This window comes from Canis lupus, chromosome 17, assembly GCF_048164855.1.
Source record: "Canis lupus baileyi chromosome 17, mCanLup2.hap1, whole genome shotgun sequence".
Classification (NCBI taxonomy): domain Eukaryota; kingdom Metazoa; phylum Chordata; class Mammalia; order Carnivora; family Canidae; genus Canis; species Canis lupus.
This window is the reverse complement of record NC_132854.1, coordinates 53,633,586-53,646,667: the sequence shown is the minus strand read 5'-3', so window position 1 is coordinate 53,646,667 and position 13,082 is coordinate 53,633,586. Positions and strand designations below refer to the sequence as shown.

At 35.5% G+C, this 13,082-nt stretch overlaps 1 protein-coding gene across 4 annotated transcripts in view; it reads right to left on the bottom strand.

The window, feature by feature from the left end:
* The window catches only part of DNAJC15 (DnaJ heat shock protein family (Hsp40) member C15), a 76,593-nt gene that overhangs the window by 42,758 nt on the left and 20,753 nt on the right, over window positions 1-13,082 (bottom strand). For 2 of the 4 annotated variants that reach the window (XR_012010095.1, XR_012010096.1), the window contains exons 2-4: window positions 7,548-7,665; window positions 3,353-3,404; window positions 171-244 (exon numbers count right to left, since the gene is read on the bottom strand). Coding sequence is in view for 1 of the 4 variants with exons in the window: in XM_072782956.1 (XP_072639057.1) it covers window positions 171-244; window positions 3,353-3,404 (126 nt within the window). In the remaining 3 variants the exon portion in view is untranslated. The remainder of the gene's footprint in view (window positions 1-170; window positions 245-3,352; window positions 3,405-7,547; window positions 7,666-13,082) is intronic. The other 2 variants (XR_012010094.1, XM_072782956.1) reach the window with 1 other exon arrangement.

The window sequence follows — 13,082 nt, the reverse complement described above, 5'->3', positions numbered from 1 at the left end:
GTGACCAAGACTAAAACAAATCAATAAATTGGACCAACTGTCCTAGGATATAATAAAGAAAGTAAACTACAAGTGCTGGAAAATCCAAGACATTTTCTAAATTACTATCAAGAATGGCATATGAACAAAAATTAAAAAGAGCCTTCTAACTAAGGCCATCTTTAACTCACAGGAGTAGAAATCTTCTTTGTCGTTTCTGTGATTACTTGTTCTAGAGGTTTCCAGAACTGAAATGCATAGCGACCTAAATAATAACAGGAATAAAAGCAAATATATTTTCTATAATCAAATACAATACCCACAAGGTACAAACCACAATATTTATTGATAGCTTCTTCTATCTATGTTATTTCAACAACTATATCAAAATTTGTCAGGAAGTCCTATTTTTTCAAATTTCTAATTTATTAAATAGAAGAAGCATTTCATTTTAACATCAGTAAAATAGTTACTAAATTTATCAAGTTCTAATTCATTATTATAAAATTAGAAAATGTCAATGTTTATATATCTTACTTTCATAGAATATGCTAGGCAACAAAAAAATAATACCCTAGCACTCTTTCTACCACAAACTATAGATAAAGTCCTTTTGTGTAAGTATATTCACACACCTGGTTATTTGCACTGGTTTTCACAGTGATAATCACTTTGAAATATATAGAAAACAAATACTACTTATGATCTGTAAAACATGGGATAATAGTAATGGCATGACCTCTAAAGTAAGAAAGCAATTATGTAAGAAATATTCACCAAAGTTGTTTACTGTTAATTTCTTACTGAGGATGACTATTCTCCTAAAAACATTTTATTTTATTTTAGTGCTTTCTTAGGTATCCTAATAAACTCCTCTGAATCTTCAATAGCAAAAACAGGTTCCAAATTGTTTTGAGGGTATGGAACAAGAATGAAATATTACCTGGCTAATTTACCTTTTGTACACTAATCAGCATATGTATCTACTAAAAGGAGATACTAGTAGTATCTAGTACTAGTAGTCTTGCTAGAAAGCCCATTATGACACTCTGGACTTTATTCAATTTCCAGCCATAACCTTCTTTACAAATCAAGATTTCCACTGGGAAAGTTCAATTACCTACATCTTTTAGAAAAAGTTATCTGTCTAAACATATTGTTATTCCTGTGCAAAAAAAAACATATGAAAGAGAAAAATAGGATGCTAGAAATGGGAAGTAGTCAATCCAAGTAAAGGATAAAAAATTCTTAAGATCAAGGAGAGCATTAAGTAAAGTAAAATTAAATAAATAAGTGAAAGCCTAACTCATCCAAATCTCTTATCCTAGAGTTGTCAACTTCTATGTGATTCTATCATAGTATAAAGTATAACTTTTAAGTTATCTCAAAATAATTAAAAGCACATACAATTAGGCAGTCTCGATGAAAACAGCAGGCAAAGCCTTTAATAAGTGACATCTGGAGGTTTACTATAACCATAGACCAAAAGACTTAGTTTCAACAAGTTTAAGTGTACTTTTTCCTAAATTCTATTATTCAGTTATATTTGGCTCTGAAAGAGATCTGCCTGCTATTTAATATTCTAGTTAGTAATAAGAACTTGGCAACAGTATGGTATGTACACAATACACATGCCAATTCTTCTCATTTTAGAAAGAAGACTCTGGCAAAAGTACAGCATTTTTCTTTAATTTCAAATAAAAATCTTACATTTGAATTTTAAAATACCTATGCCAATAATAGCTAATACTCTAATAGTTAATACTAAAATTGTTTCATGTTTATGGGCAAATTTGTCAGAATTCCTTTTTGGACATGATAGTCTCCTCATGAAACCTCAATATAGTTACAATGAGACACAAGTTCCTGATGCCACAAAGACCAAGAGAATCTGAACCATTGGTCTTCTAGATTTTTGTTTTTTTAAAGATTTTATTTATTTATTCATGAGAGACAGACAGAGAGAGAGAGAGAGGCAGAGACACAGGCAGAGGGAGAAGCAGGCTTCATGCAGAGAGCCCGACATGGGATTCGATCCCGGGTCTCCAGGATCACATCCTGGGCCGAAGGCAGTGCTAAACTGCTGAGCAACCCGGGCTGCCCTAGATTTTAAAGTGTTTATTGTTAAGGTGCTTTAAAAGATAGTTGTGTGAAATTAAATATCATATAAAACAAAAAAAATTTTTTATGTCCCATTTTTCTACTCGATCTTACTAAGTCCATATAACCACAATAGAATGTAACTTCACTTGAAAAGAAGATCTGAGGGATCCCTGGGTGGCGCAGCAGTTTGGTGCCTGCCTTTGGCCCAGGGCATGATCCTGGAGACCCGGGATCGAATCCCACATCGGGCTCCCGGTGCATGGAGCCTGCTTCTCCCTCTGCCTGTGTCTCTGCCCCCTCTCTCTCTCTCTCTCTCTGTATCTGTCATAAATAAATAAAATATTAAAAAAAAAGAAGATCTGAAACACAAAATTGTGGAACTTGAGACACAAATGCTAAAACAAAAAATGTAAATCTTTATCAACAAGATGCTCTCAGATTAATATCTGACTAGGAAATAACTATGCAATTTAAAACTATATGTTAATGACTAGAAGAGACAGCAATTTTGCTTTAAATTTTTACAGCTATTCTTTGGTGAGTAGTAAAAAAAATTCTCCTGAGTTTAAAAGGAAATTACACCAATGTGTTAAAAATGAAGTAATTAAAAAAAAAAAAAAATGAAGTAATTTATACATTCTGGGGGAATAACTGCTCATCAGGAAAAGTGACAGTTCAAGAAACATATAATCTGACCTGCAAGAAAAAAAAATCAATATGGAGGGATCCCTGGGTGGCGCAGCGGTTTGGCGCCTGCCTTTGGCCCAGGGCGCGATCCTGGAGACCCGGGATCGAATCCCACGTCGGGCTCCCAGTGCATGGAGCCTGCTTCTCCCTCTGCCTATGTCTCTGCCTCTCTCTCTCTCTCTCTCACTGTGTGCCTATCATAAATAAATAAAATAAAATAAAATAAAATTGAAAAAAAATCAATATGGGAGAATAAGGGAATCCCATATCACTTACACTGCTCTATATTAAAAAAAAAAATTAAAGTATACTATAGCTTAAACTAAAAAAATGCCAGGAAAGTCAACCATTATTGGAGCTAGTTTTCCTAGCTTCTATATTGTTAATTTTCTTCACTACACAGTTTATCTAGGTTTTGCTACACTGACAAATGTTCAGTGACTATAATTGGAGGAAACAATGAGAATGTATGTCTTAACCCAAACCTCAGAATGTGGAGGGTCTCCTCATGAATCACTACAGAAGCTATTTGGAAATATTTCTCCTACAACATTTATTGCTAAGTATCCTTTATTTATCTTACCTGCAAATGCAACAGCTGCAACACCCAGTCCTATAGCTATCAAATTTCTTGCCTATGGAGGAAAAAACAATTATCACTTACAGTCTTACACACCAGCTCTTTTTAAGTAAACCATTTTAATAATGAAAATAATTATGTTAAAAAATTTTTTCCTCAAGCTCTGCTGTGAAGAATAGAACTTCTTTTAACCTTTAGAGTCAGGCAGCCTGGGTGGCTCAGCAGTTCAGCGCTGCCTTCAGCCCAGGGCGTGATCCTGGAGACCTGGGATCGAGTCCCACATCCGACTCCCTGAACAGAGCCTGCTTCTCCCTCTGCCTGTGTCTCTGCCTCTCTCTCTCTGTGTCTCTCATGAATAAATAAACTCTTTAAAAATAATAATAATAATAATAATAATAATAATAATCTGTAGTGTCTATGGTATTCGACCTATTGTGTACTATATATTTAGCCAATTTTCAGTGAGCTAAAATTATTTTTGTTTAATTCCCATATATTTGAATTCATTCTATCCAAGAGCTTTTATGTTACCTATTGTAAAATATTTTCTGTATTCTTTTTTTAAAAGACTTTGTGTATTTATTTTTTGGGGGGTGGGGAGCAGGAGAGGGACAAGCAGACTTGGCACTGAGCACAAAGCCAGACATGAGACCCAATCCCATGATCCCGAGATCATGACCCGGGCCAAAACCGAGTCAAATGTTCAACTGACTCGGCCACACAGGTGCCCCTGTAAATTATTCTTAATAATGGGTTAAATATACTTACCTTCTACAAAGGTAAAAAGCACATATTTCCTTTATATTTGCAATGCTCAATGGCATTTGCTGTTTTTAAAAATTTGATAAAACATTAGATCTATGTTTAGTAAAGTCAAACTGCCAAAAATTAGTAAAAATTATGAATAACTTAGAAGTCAATTTATTTCTACCTTTCTAGACCAACGTAAAAAATTTTAAAGAGCCAAGAATTCAGAATCTAAAGTTATGAGCTCATTCTGATAAAAATCTATTTTAAATTAGTTATATATTCCATATTATTCTATGCTCTTCCCCTTTGCTATCTCAGAAAAATATTTAAGTCACAACAGCAAAGGTTTATGTAGTAAAGATCAGTGATCCCTCTCCCCCAAACATCCATTCTCCCTTTTTTTTCTCTAGGATGAGGAGTTGCTATTTTTAGGCAGACATATTTCCAAGGGTCCCTTAGACTATGGCTATGTTAACTAAGTGTTGGTTTATAAAATAATAAGCAGGGTAGTACGCACAACTTGAGAAGTCCTTCGTGGGACAAGAAAAATGTCTTTCTCCTTTTCTATTTCTCCTTCTGCTGGCTGAAACACAGACATTCTACAGCCATCTTGGATAAAGAAGGAAAAACTGTTGGATGAAAGGCGACTATGTCCTAGATGATCATGGAGCTGCCATAGCACCCCTGGACTGCCTTTATTTATATAGGAGACAGAAATGTTTTTGTCTGATTTGGTGAGAAAGGTAAATCCGTAAGATCAAGGAAAGGCCATAAAAATAAAATCTAGTATAATCTCAGGAGGGAACAGAATGGATTCATTTCACATTGGTGCAGAAGTAGTAAGATAGAGGCTGAGACTGGAGAATGATAAAACCAAAGAGCCCTATAGACATCAGTCTTCAAGTTAGTAAGGGAATACAAATCTTAGGAAATCAAAGCCCCAAGTCTTCAAGGGAACACTCTATCATGAGAAACACCAGAAAACAAAGAGCAGTTGTATGAAGGTACTCTTAACTTCAATATCTAGTAGCTTTCTCATAGAAATCTAGAACTCTTCATAGACAAGATGAAGTTTGTCTACAGCTCTCAGTTCTTGTTCTAAGATATACCTTTTCACCAGGCAGTAACACTGGAGCACCTTAGTAAAGGAAGATTCTTTCCCTGGCAGAGGGGAGGAAGCCTAGAGATAGTTATCCAGAGAGGTAAAAAATATCCAGAGAGTTTCCAAAGTTCCTTTCAGGTTGTCTAGACAGGTTGCCCTGAATAGAAAGGAAGGGAGTACTGATTTTAAAGAAGATATTCTGTTGAGGTATAATTTTGCCATTTTCTAGAGCCTCTCTGAGGCTATATAGTTTGAAATTTCCAGTCTTATTTTCCACTGGTTCACTCTAATGAACCTCAGTCCAAACAAACTACTCAAATGTTTCATGTGTGAATTTCTTCTCCTTCCTTATAACCTTATGTATTCTTTCATCTGACTAGAAATATTTATCTTTGTCTACCCAGATATAATTTGTTAACACTTCAACCTAAATCTACCATAGAATGGAAGAAATCATTTGCAACACAAAACAATGAGCACATATCCAAAGACATAAATAGGATTCCTCCACATTAATAATAAGTAATTAATAATCTTGGTATCCAAGCTTGACTATAAAGTCAAACACTGGAAAATGCTTTACTTACATTAAAGAAGATACAGATCAGTTCCAGTTGTATGCATCAGTTGGCTAGTGGGTGCCCCCAGCAGCTAAATGACTAACAGAAATGGGCCTATAGGCACCCACCCCTCTGGTGGTATAATAGAAGGACCTTACCCCTCTCTACCCTACATTGTCCCTGGAGTCTGAAACACTGAAAGCTGAGGGCATACGAAAGCCATTGACTATGCTTAAGCAGAACAAAGAAACACTCAGTAAGCCTGGCACCAGGAAAGATAACACCACAAAGGTGGTAAACCCAGCACAGGCTATGTTAGCTCCTCATCTCTTAGTGGGGAAGTATTCCGAGCATAAGGCTGACTTTTATTTGGCCAAGTGGGATTGAAATACTGTGCACAAGAGACAGTCCTTCCCAACAGGAAGCATTAGCAGAAAAGCAAAAGGTAGAAGGATATAGAAGTAATGGTACAATTTACTCTCACCCTATTTCCTCTTTGGCCACAGCTCCTATTAAAGGGCTCCTCTTCCATGCCTACAATTGTCATTGGGTTCTGGAACATAATTCTGATCCTCTTGTCCCTTTCCTTGGGTGGATGTTTCCAACCACTGCCAGGCCCTGGGTAATTCATCATTCATTTTTGGTTACCTTAAACCATGCCCACCTCTGCAAATAATCCCTTCAAATAATCTTCAAAAAAAAAAATCATTACTACCAGGACCCTCACTAATACAAACATTACTGTACACCAGTCACTATACTATGCACAAGGCAAAGGCCTATATGAAATGAATCCTATGTAGGACATTGAACATGATGGGCCTCTAATGTTTACATTAATCTCCCAAAGACCTTTATTTTTATCCTTATTACAACATTTATTACACTAATTTATAGTTAAATGTTTTATCTCCTTTACCTTTTCTAGATAGCAAGTGTCTTTCAAATATCTGATGAAATCTATGGATCACTCCTTAAGCCATAAATATATGCACACAGCAAAATTTGTATATATAGGGCAGTCCCAGTGGCTCAGCGGTTTAGCGCCGCCTTAAGCCAGGGCCTGATCCTGGAGACTCAGGATAGAGTCCCACATCAGGCTCCTTGCATGGAGCCTGCTTCTCCCTCTGCCTGTGTCTCTGCTGCTCTCTCTCTCTCTCTCTGTCTCTCATTAATAAATAAATAAAATCTTTAAAAAAAATGTATATATAATTTGAAGGGATCCAAGGGCTTCTCTGAAGCCATTCAGTTTATAAGCTCCAACATGAGAATACCTGTAAGAAATATATAAATAAAGCTCACTAAAATCAAAAAAGGTATATCATTTATCTTTGAGCTCCTACAGCACATCAGAAACCTGCTATATATATTTCATTTTTCATTTATTTAACAAGAAAAATAATAGTATAACAAAATAATAATATAAGAAAAATGTTGATGTTGGAGTTAACATCTCTTTCTAAAGACTAGCTTTACAGAAAGATAAACATGAAAGGCCTTGCAACCTTTAAAAACAACAACAAAACCAAACCCAAATTAGGTAGATCACTGGAGCAAATAAAAATATTCAATATATGACCAAAAACTGTGCAATCAAATCTTATTTATCCACAGTGAATGGACAAAGTATACCACAGCTCATCAAAAACTCATTTTCCTTATTGGAATTAAAATTCCTTATTGGAAGGGAGGTATATCTGATTTACCTCTGTAATGGTATTTGTAATTAATGTGATATTAAAATATAATTATGGATCCCTGGGTGGCGCAGCGGTTTGGTGCCTGCCTTTTGCCCAGGGCGAGATCCTGGAGACCCGGGATCGAATCCCACGTCGGGCTCCCCGTGCATGGAGCCTGCTTCTCCCTCTGCCTGTGTCTCTGCCTCTCTCTCTCTCACTGTGTGCCTATCATAAATAAATAAAAATTTAAAAAAAAATAAAAATAAAAAAAAATAAAATATAATTATTTGGAAGTTGAACTCAACTTGAGATTTTCAAAAAATACCATATATCTTACATAATCAGATTTTACACCCTGAAATAACAAAAATCTTTCTTATAGTTTTCAATGGAAATACTAAAACTATTAGATGCTTTTAAGCAATTAAAACTGTAACCTTAATTGGTCCAGAATAAAAATATGATCAATTTCCCAGAAAAACTATTTATCTATACGTAACAGTTTTCCATTCATTACAAAATCATTGGTATTTTTTTCAGACACAAACTGAGAGAACTCTAAAACAATAAATTCCCCCAGTCCTCCACATATGTGAATGACCCTCACAGGGAAAAGAAACGATCTAATTGCAAATATAGAAAACAGGAAGTACAGGAGAGCGAATCTAAAATCTCAGCAAGCAGTTCACACACAACTCTTAACCACGCCTTTATTTGACTTTAATTTTTAAAAGTAAAATAACATGTAAAACATTCTAAGGCTTTTAAATTGCCCATGGTTCATTTGGCATAACTGTGTAAATATCAGAGAATTCCATCAACATCTCTAATTTACCACTGTTGAAAAAAATTTCACATATGCTTTATTATTATGCTATTTCACATTTACTTAAACTTCAGGATTATATCCTCAGGCTAACAGGATCTAATTTATTTCTTTAATATATACAACATCATATCTGATCCAGTGTCAAGCGCATGGTATACTTCAATTTTTATTCTGAATGTTTTTTAAATAACAATTCTTTAAAACTAAATTGCCAGTAACTGACAAAAACGAGACTGAAAAGACAATTTAAAAGCAAAATGGTGAATCAAGCATAGTGTCAGTACCACAGGACAGTCATTTTCTAATAACGAGGCATTAACCAGGTTAAATGTCTAAAACTGCTTATGCGACTGAGATTGACACCATAGTACATCTGTGGGTTTACACAAACTAAAAGAAAGGTGTGTATATACCAGTACTCTGGCCCAGTCAAAACTGCCACAGGTGTCATACATACATTGGAGAGAAGAGATGGTAAATGTGAATGCCATATAAGGGTTCTTGTTGCTGGTTTTAAAAATATCCACAATACTGCCTTGGGCAAGTTTTCGTTTTAAACATTTTTTTTGAAGACTCAGATATATATGGGTTTGGAAAGTAGCTAGCATTATCTAGGCCGGCAGAGATCTAAATACATTCTCAGATACATTATTCTTTTCTTTTTTTTTTTTTTTTTTCATTATTCTTTTCTGTATAAAATTAAGCTAGCACAGTTGTTGTTGTTTTTAAGATTTTATTTATTTATTCATGAGAGACACACAGAGAGAGGCCGAGACACAGGCAGAGGGAGAAGCAGGCTCCCTGCAGGGAGCCCCATGTGGGACTCAATCCTAGGACTCCAGGATCACGTCCTGGGCCGAAGGCAGCACTAAACCGCTGAGCTACCCGGGCTACCCAAGCTAGCACATACTTATAGAAGCTGATCTTTCTATAAAAACATGCACATATAAGAACAACAAATACCATGATTTTACTCATATGTGGAATTTAAGAAACAAAACAAATGAACATACAGGGAAAAAAGAGAGAGAGAGGCAAACCAAGAAACAGACTTTTAACTACAGAGAACAAACTCATGGTTACTGGAGGGGTGGCAGGGAGGGATGGGTAAAATAGGTGATGGGGATTAAGGAGCGCACTTGTGATCAACACCAGGTGTTGTATGTTAAATGATGGAGCACTAAATTCTACACCTGAAACTATTATTACATTATATGTTAACTAACTAGAATTTAAATAAAAACTTGGGGAAAAATGTGCACGTATATACCTAAGAACTAAATCAGTTACACATCAGTTAAAAATTTCACCAACTAATTGTTTTACAACTGGTCTATCCTGGTGTTTGGGAACGGTGGTCTATATAAGAGAAACAGAAAATATTCTATTTACTCCAAATTTGGAAATTCAGTTTTTAACAATTTCATTATGGTCACCATGAAAAACAAAAACAATATGTTTACACATAACAAAATTATGTGATATTGGCCAATGTTATTTAGTTCTTAAAAATTCATGACAACTCTAGGTTTTATCTGTGAAAATGCCAAAAAGCATAGTTCTCACTGTATTACCTATGACTATACACAAAGCATGAATATTTTAGATACTAAAATGTTCAGGCATCTGCATAATAGAACTGCAGAAACCAATGAATGATAAAATCTCAACCAAATCATTGATTAGTTTCAAATTGGTTGGAGAGTTACCATAGAGATCCTTATTCCTAAGTTTGGCTAAAGAAAAGTCTAATGTCCACACTAAATGCCATTGGAAGAAAATTATGGCTTCTGATGTCGGCTAGTCTTTAAATCTGCTTAATATCATCCTCCTTCTCATCCTCATACCATTCCCCATTCCTCTTTGCCTTTGGTATTCTAAATTTGTACTTTTTTAAAATAAGACTTCATGTTTTTCATCCATGAAGCAAGCATGAACTCCCTCAACCTTCCACCTTGATTATCCACACATTCCACCCCTGAATGTATGGATAATCAACCCATGGGCTTCAAAGTTAATTGGACTCAAAATCCAAATCAACATTTACCAGTTCTGTTACCCTAAGCTGATTTGTCTGGGCCCATTTCTTCATCTATAAAATGGAAATGTGGATACCTACATCATTAGGATGCTCAAAATGATTTATGAGGCAAGGTTATGAAAAATGATCAGCACACTGTTTAAACATGGTAGATCTCTGCTAGTCCTTCTTTACTCCCACGTCTTTACTTTTATTCTTTTCTATTCCTCTCTGCTCAGTCCTCCTGGAAAATTCCTACTTACTCCTCAACAAATAGCTTCAAAGTCATCCCAGTGAAGCTTCCCCCTCTCCCCCCATTCATCTCCTCAACCAAGCAAACCTCTTTAGTGTCCCCACAGGATTTAACAGATTACAATACATGGTACATTATTTAATAATGGTTTTACCTATCAATTTCAAATTCCTTCTAAAATATGAGCTTTCTGGAAGATGGGACTGTTTATCTCTTTGGAGTTTCAAAATCTAACAAAGTACCCAGTACATAGCAGGTTTTCAAAAATTTGTATAATGAGATTAAAAGAACCTTTAAGAAGCTTCCCCACTATCCAGATACCTTTTAGAGTTTAGATGATTTGTGTACTATATTCCATCTGCTAGTGAATGGAATTAAATTTGAAATGGGAAAATATAATGAACAGTGGTCATCAAATTTAACTAAGAAACTAACACACAATCATGTCTCTTAACATCCTAGACCAGGTAAACATATCCAAAAGTCTCACAGATGACCAAGAAAATGAAATAAAGAGTAATGTGCCAGGTAAATTACAATACAAAAATGAAGATAATTCACAGGTCCACATAGGAAAACATGAAGACAAAACTGAGTTGTTTTAAAAAGAAAAATAAAGAAACTTCCAATAAAAGAGTTAGGTACTTTTCAAGTAGCTATTTGGAGGCTATCTCTCATCTTTAACTGGTTGACTGATTTCAATAAATACTCAGTGAGCACCTACTATATTATATGCCAGTCACAATTCTTAGTTCTGATGATTTATCAGACAAAATCCTTATCCTTCTGAAGCTACATTTTAGCACAAGAAACAGACATTAAGCAATATAAATCAGGAAAATATATAATAGAATGTTATGTGCTGTGGAAAATATTAAGCAGGTAGAGAAGTGGGTGTGTATTTGTATATCAAGAGTGATAAATTTAGATACAGTAAGCAGGGAAAGCTTCACTGAAAAGGTGACTTTTGGAGGAAAAAAAAAAACCTGAAGAAAGTGGAGAATCTATGCCAATATTTAAGGGAAGATCACCAGGCAGGCAGAATAAGTATGAAGGTCTCAAGGCAGAGGTATGCCTGGGGTGTTTAAGGAATATCCAGAAGGCCAGTGTGCACAGAGGAGAAAGTGAGAGAGGAAGAAAGGAATATGGAATGAGGTCAGAGGGTAACACGGACAGCAGATCATGTCTACTTGGCCTTTGGGGTCAACATAAGGACTTTAGTTTTGGGTGATATGAGACATGATGGTTTTAAGAAGAGGCCTAACATTATCTTATTCAGAATTCTAAAATGATCACTAGTTGTCATGTTAAGAAAAGACCTGTCAAAGCCAGAGGCATGGAGAGGACTTTGGAGTGTATTAAAATAACCCAAGAAATAATGGTAGCTTGGACCAAAGGGATTAGTGATCGAGATAGGGAAAAGTGGTCAGCTTCTAGATATACTCTGAAGATAAAGGCATTAAGATTTGTTGAGAGATTGGATGTGAAGTATGAGAGAAAAAGAAGAAACAGTGTCCACTGACAGATGAATGGATAAAGAAAATGTGTATATATACAATGGGATATTATTCACCCATAAAAAAGAAGGAAATTCTGGCATTTGTGACAATATGGATGAATCTGGAGCACGTTATACAAAGTGAAGTAACCCAGACACAGCAAGACAAATACTGTATGATCTCACAATTATGTAGAATCTAAAAAAGTTGAACTCATTGAAGCAGAGAGTAGAATGGTGGTTGCCCGGGGCTGAGGGTAGGAGAAACGGGGTGATGTTGATCAAACTTTCAGTTATAGGATGATTAAGTTTCATATTTGAATTTGCTAAGAGTAGGTCGTAAGTGTTCTCACCACACACACACACACACACACACACACAGAGTGAAGTGATGGATGTGTTAATTAGTCTGATGTGGTAATCATTTCACAATATGTGTGTGTGTGTGTGTGTGTGTGTGTGTGTGTGTGTGTGTGTATCTCCACCCTGTATACCTTAAATGCAATTTTTGTTTGTCAATTATAATTCAAACAGATGTCAAGGTCATTGCCTTAAAAAACTGATAGAACAGAGTTGCCTTTTGCTGAAAGCAAAGTCTGTGAGACAACTGGGGTCAGAGGAAAAGGAGGTCATAAGTTCTCATCTAAGAATGAAGATGAGACTGGTTTTTCACCTGGACTGGTTTTTCTAAAAACATGCCATGATGAAAATGATAAAGCCCAAGCAAAGCAGTATGTGAATCTGTAACACTCAGGGAGAAAAAAGGTCTCATTTAAGAATGAAAAAGAAGAATGGGCAGGTTGTCTCAAAAAAATTCTTTCTTTGTTATCTTGCAGTGACTCAATTCTCAAGGGTTAATCACAAGCAAATCACTTTTTGCTGAACTCAGTGTTTTATGTTGTCTTATTATTTGGTTCAATTTCTACAAAGAAAGCTCTTTGAATTTAAACAACCTAAGTGGAAAAAGAAAAAAGAAGAAACAAGAAAGACTTGGCAAATCAGCAGAATTTGGGAAAGAAAGGTATTGCACAAACAGATCAAA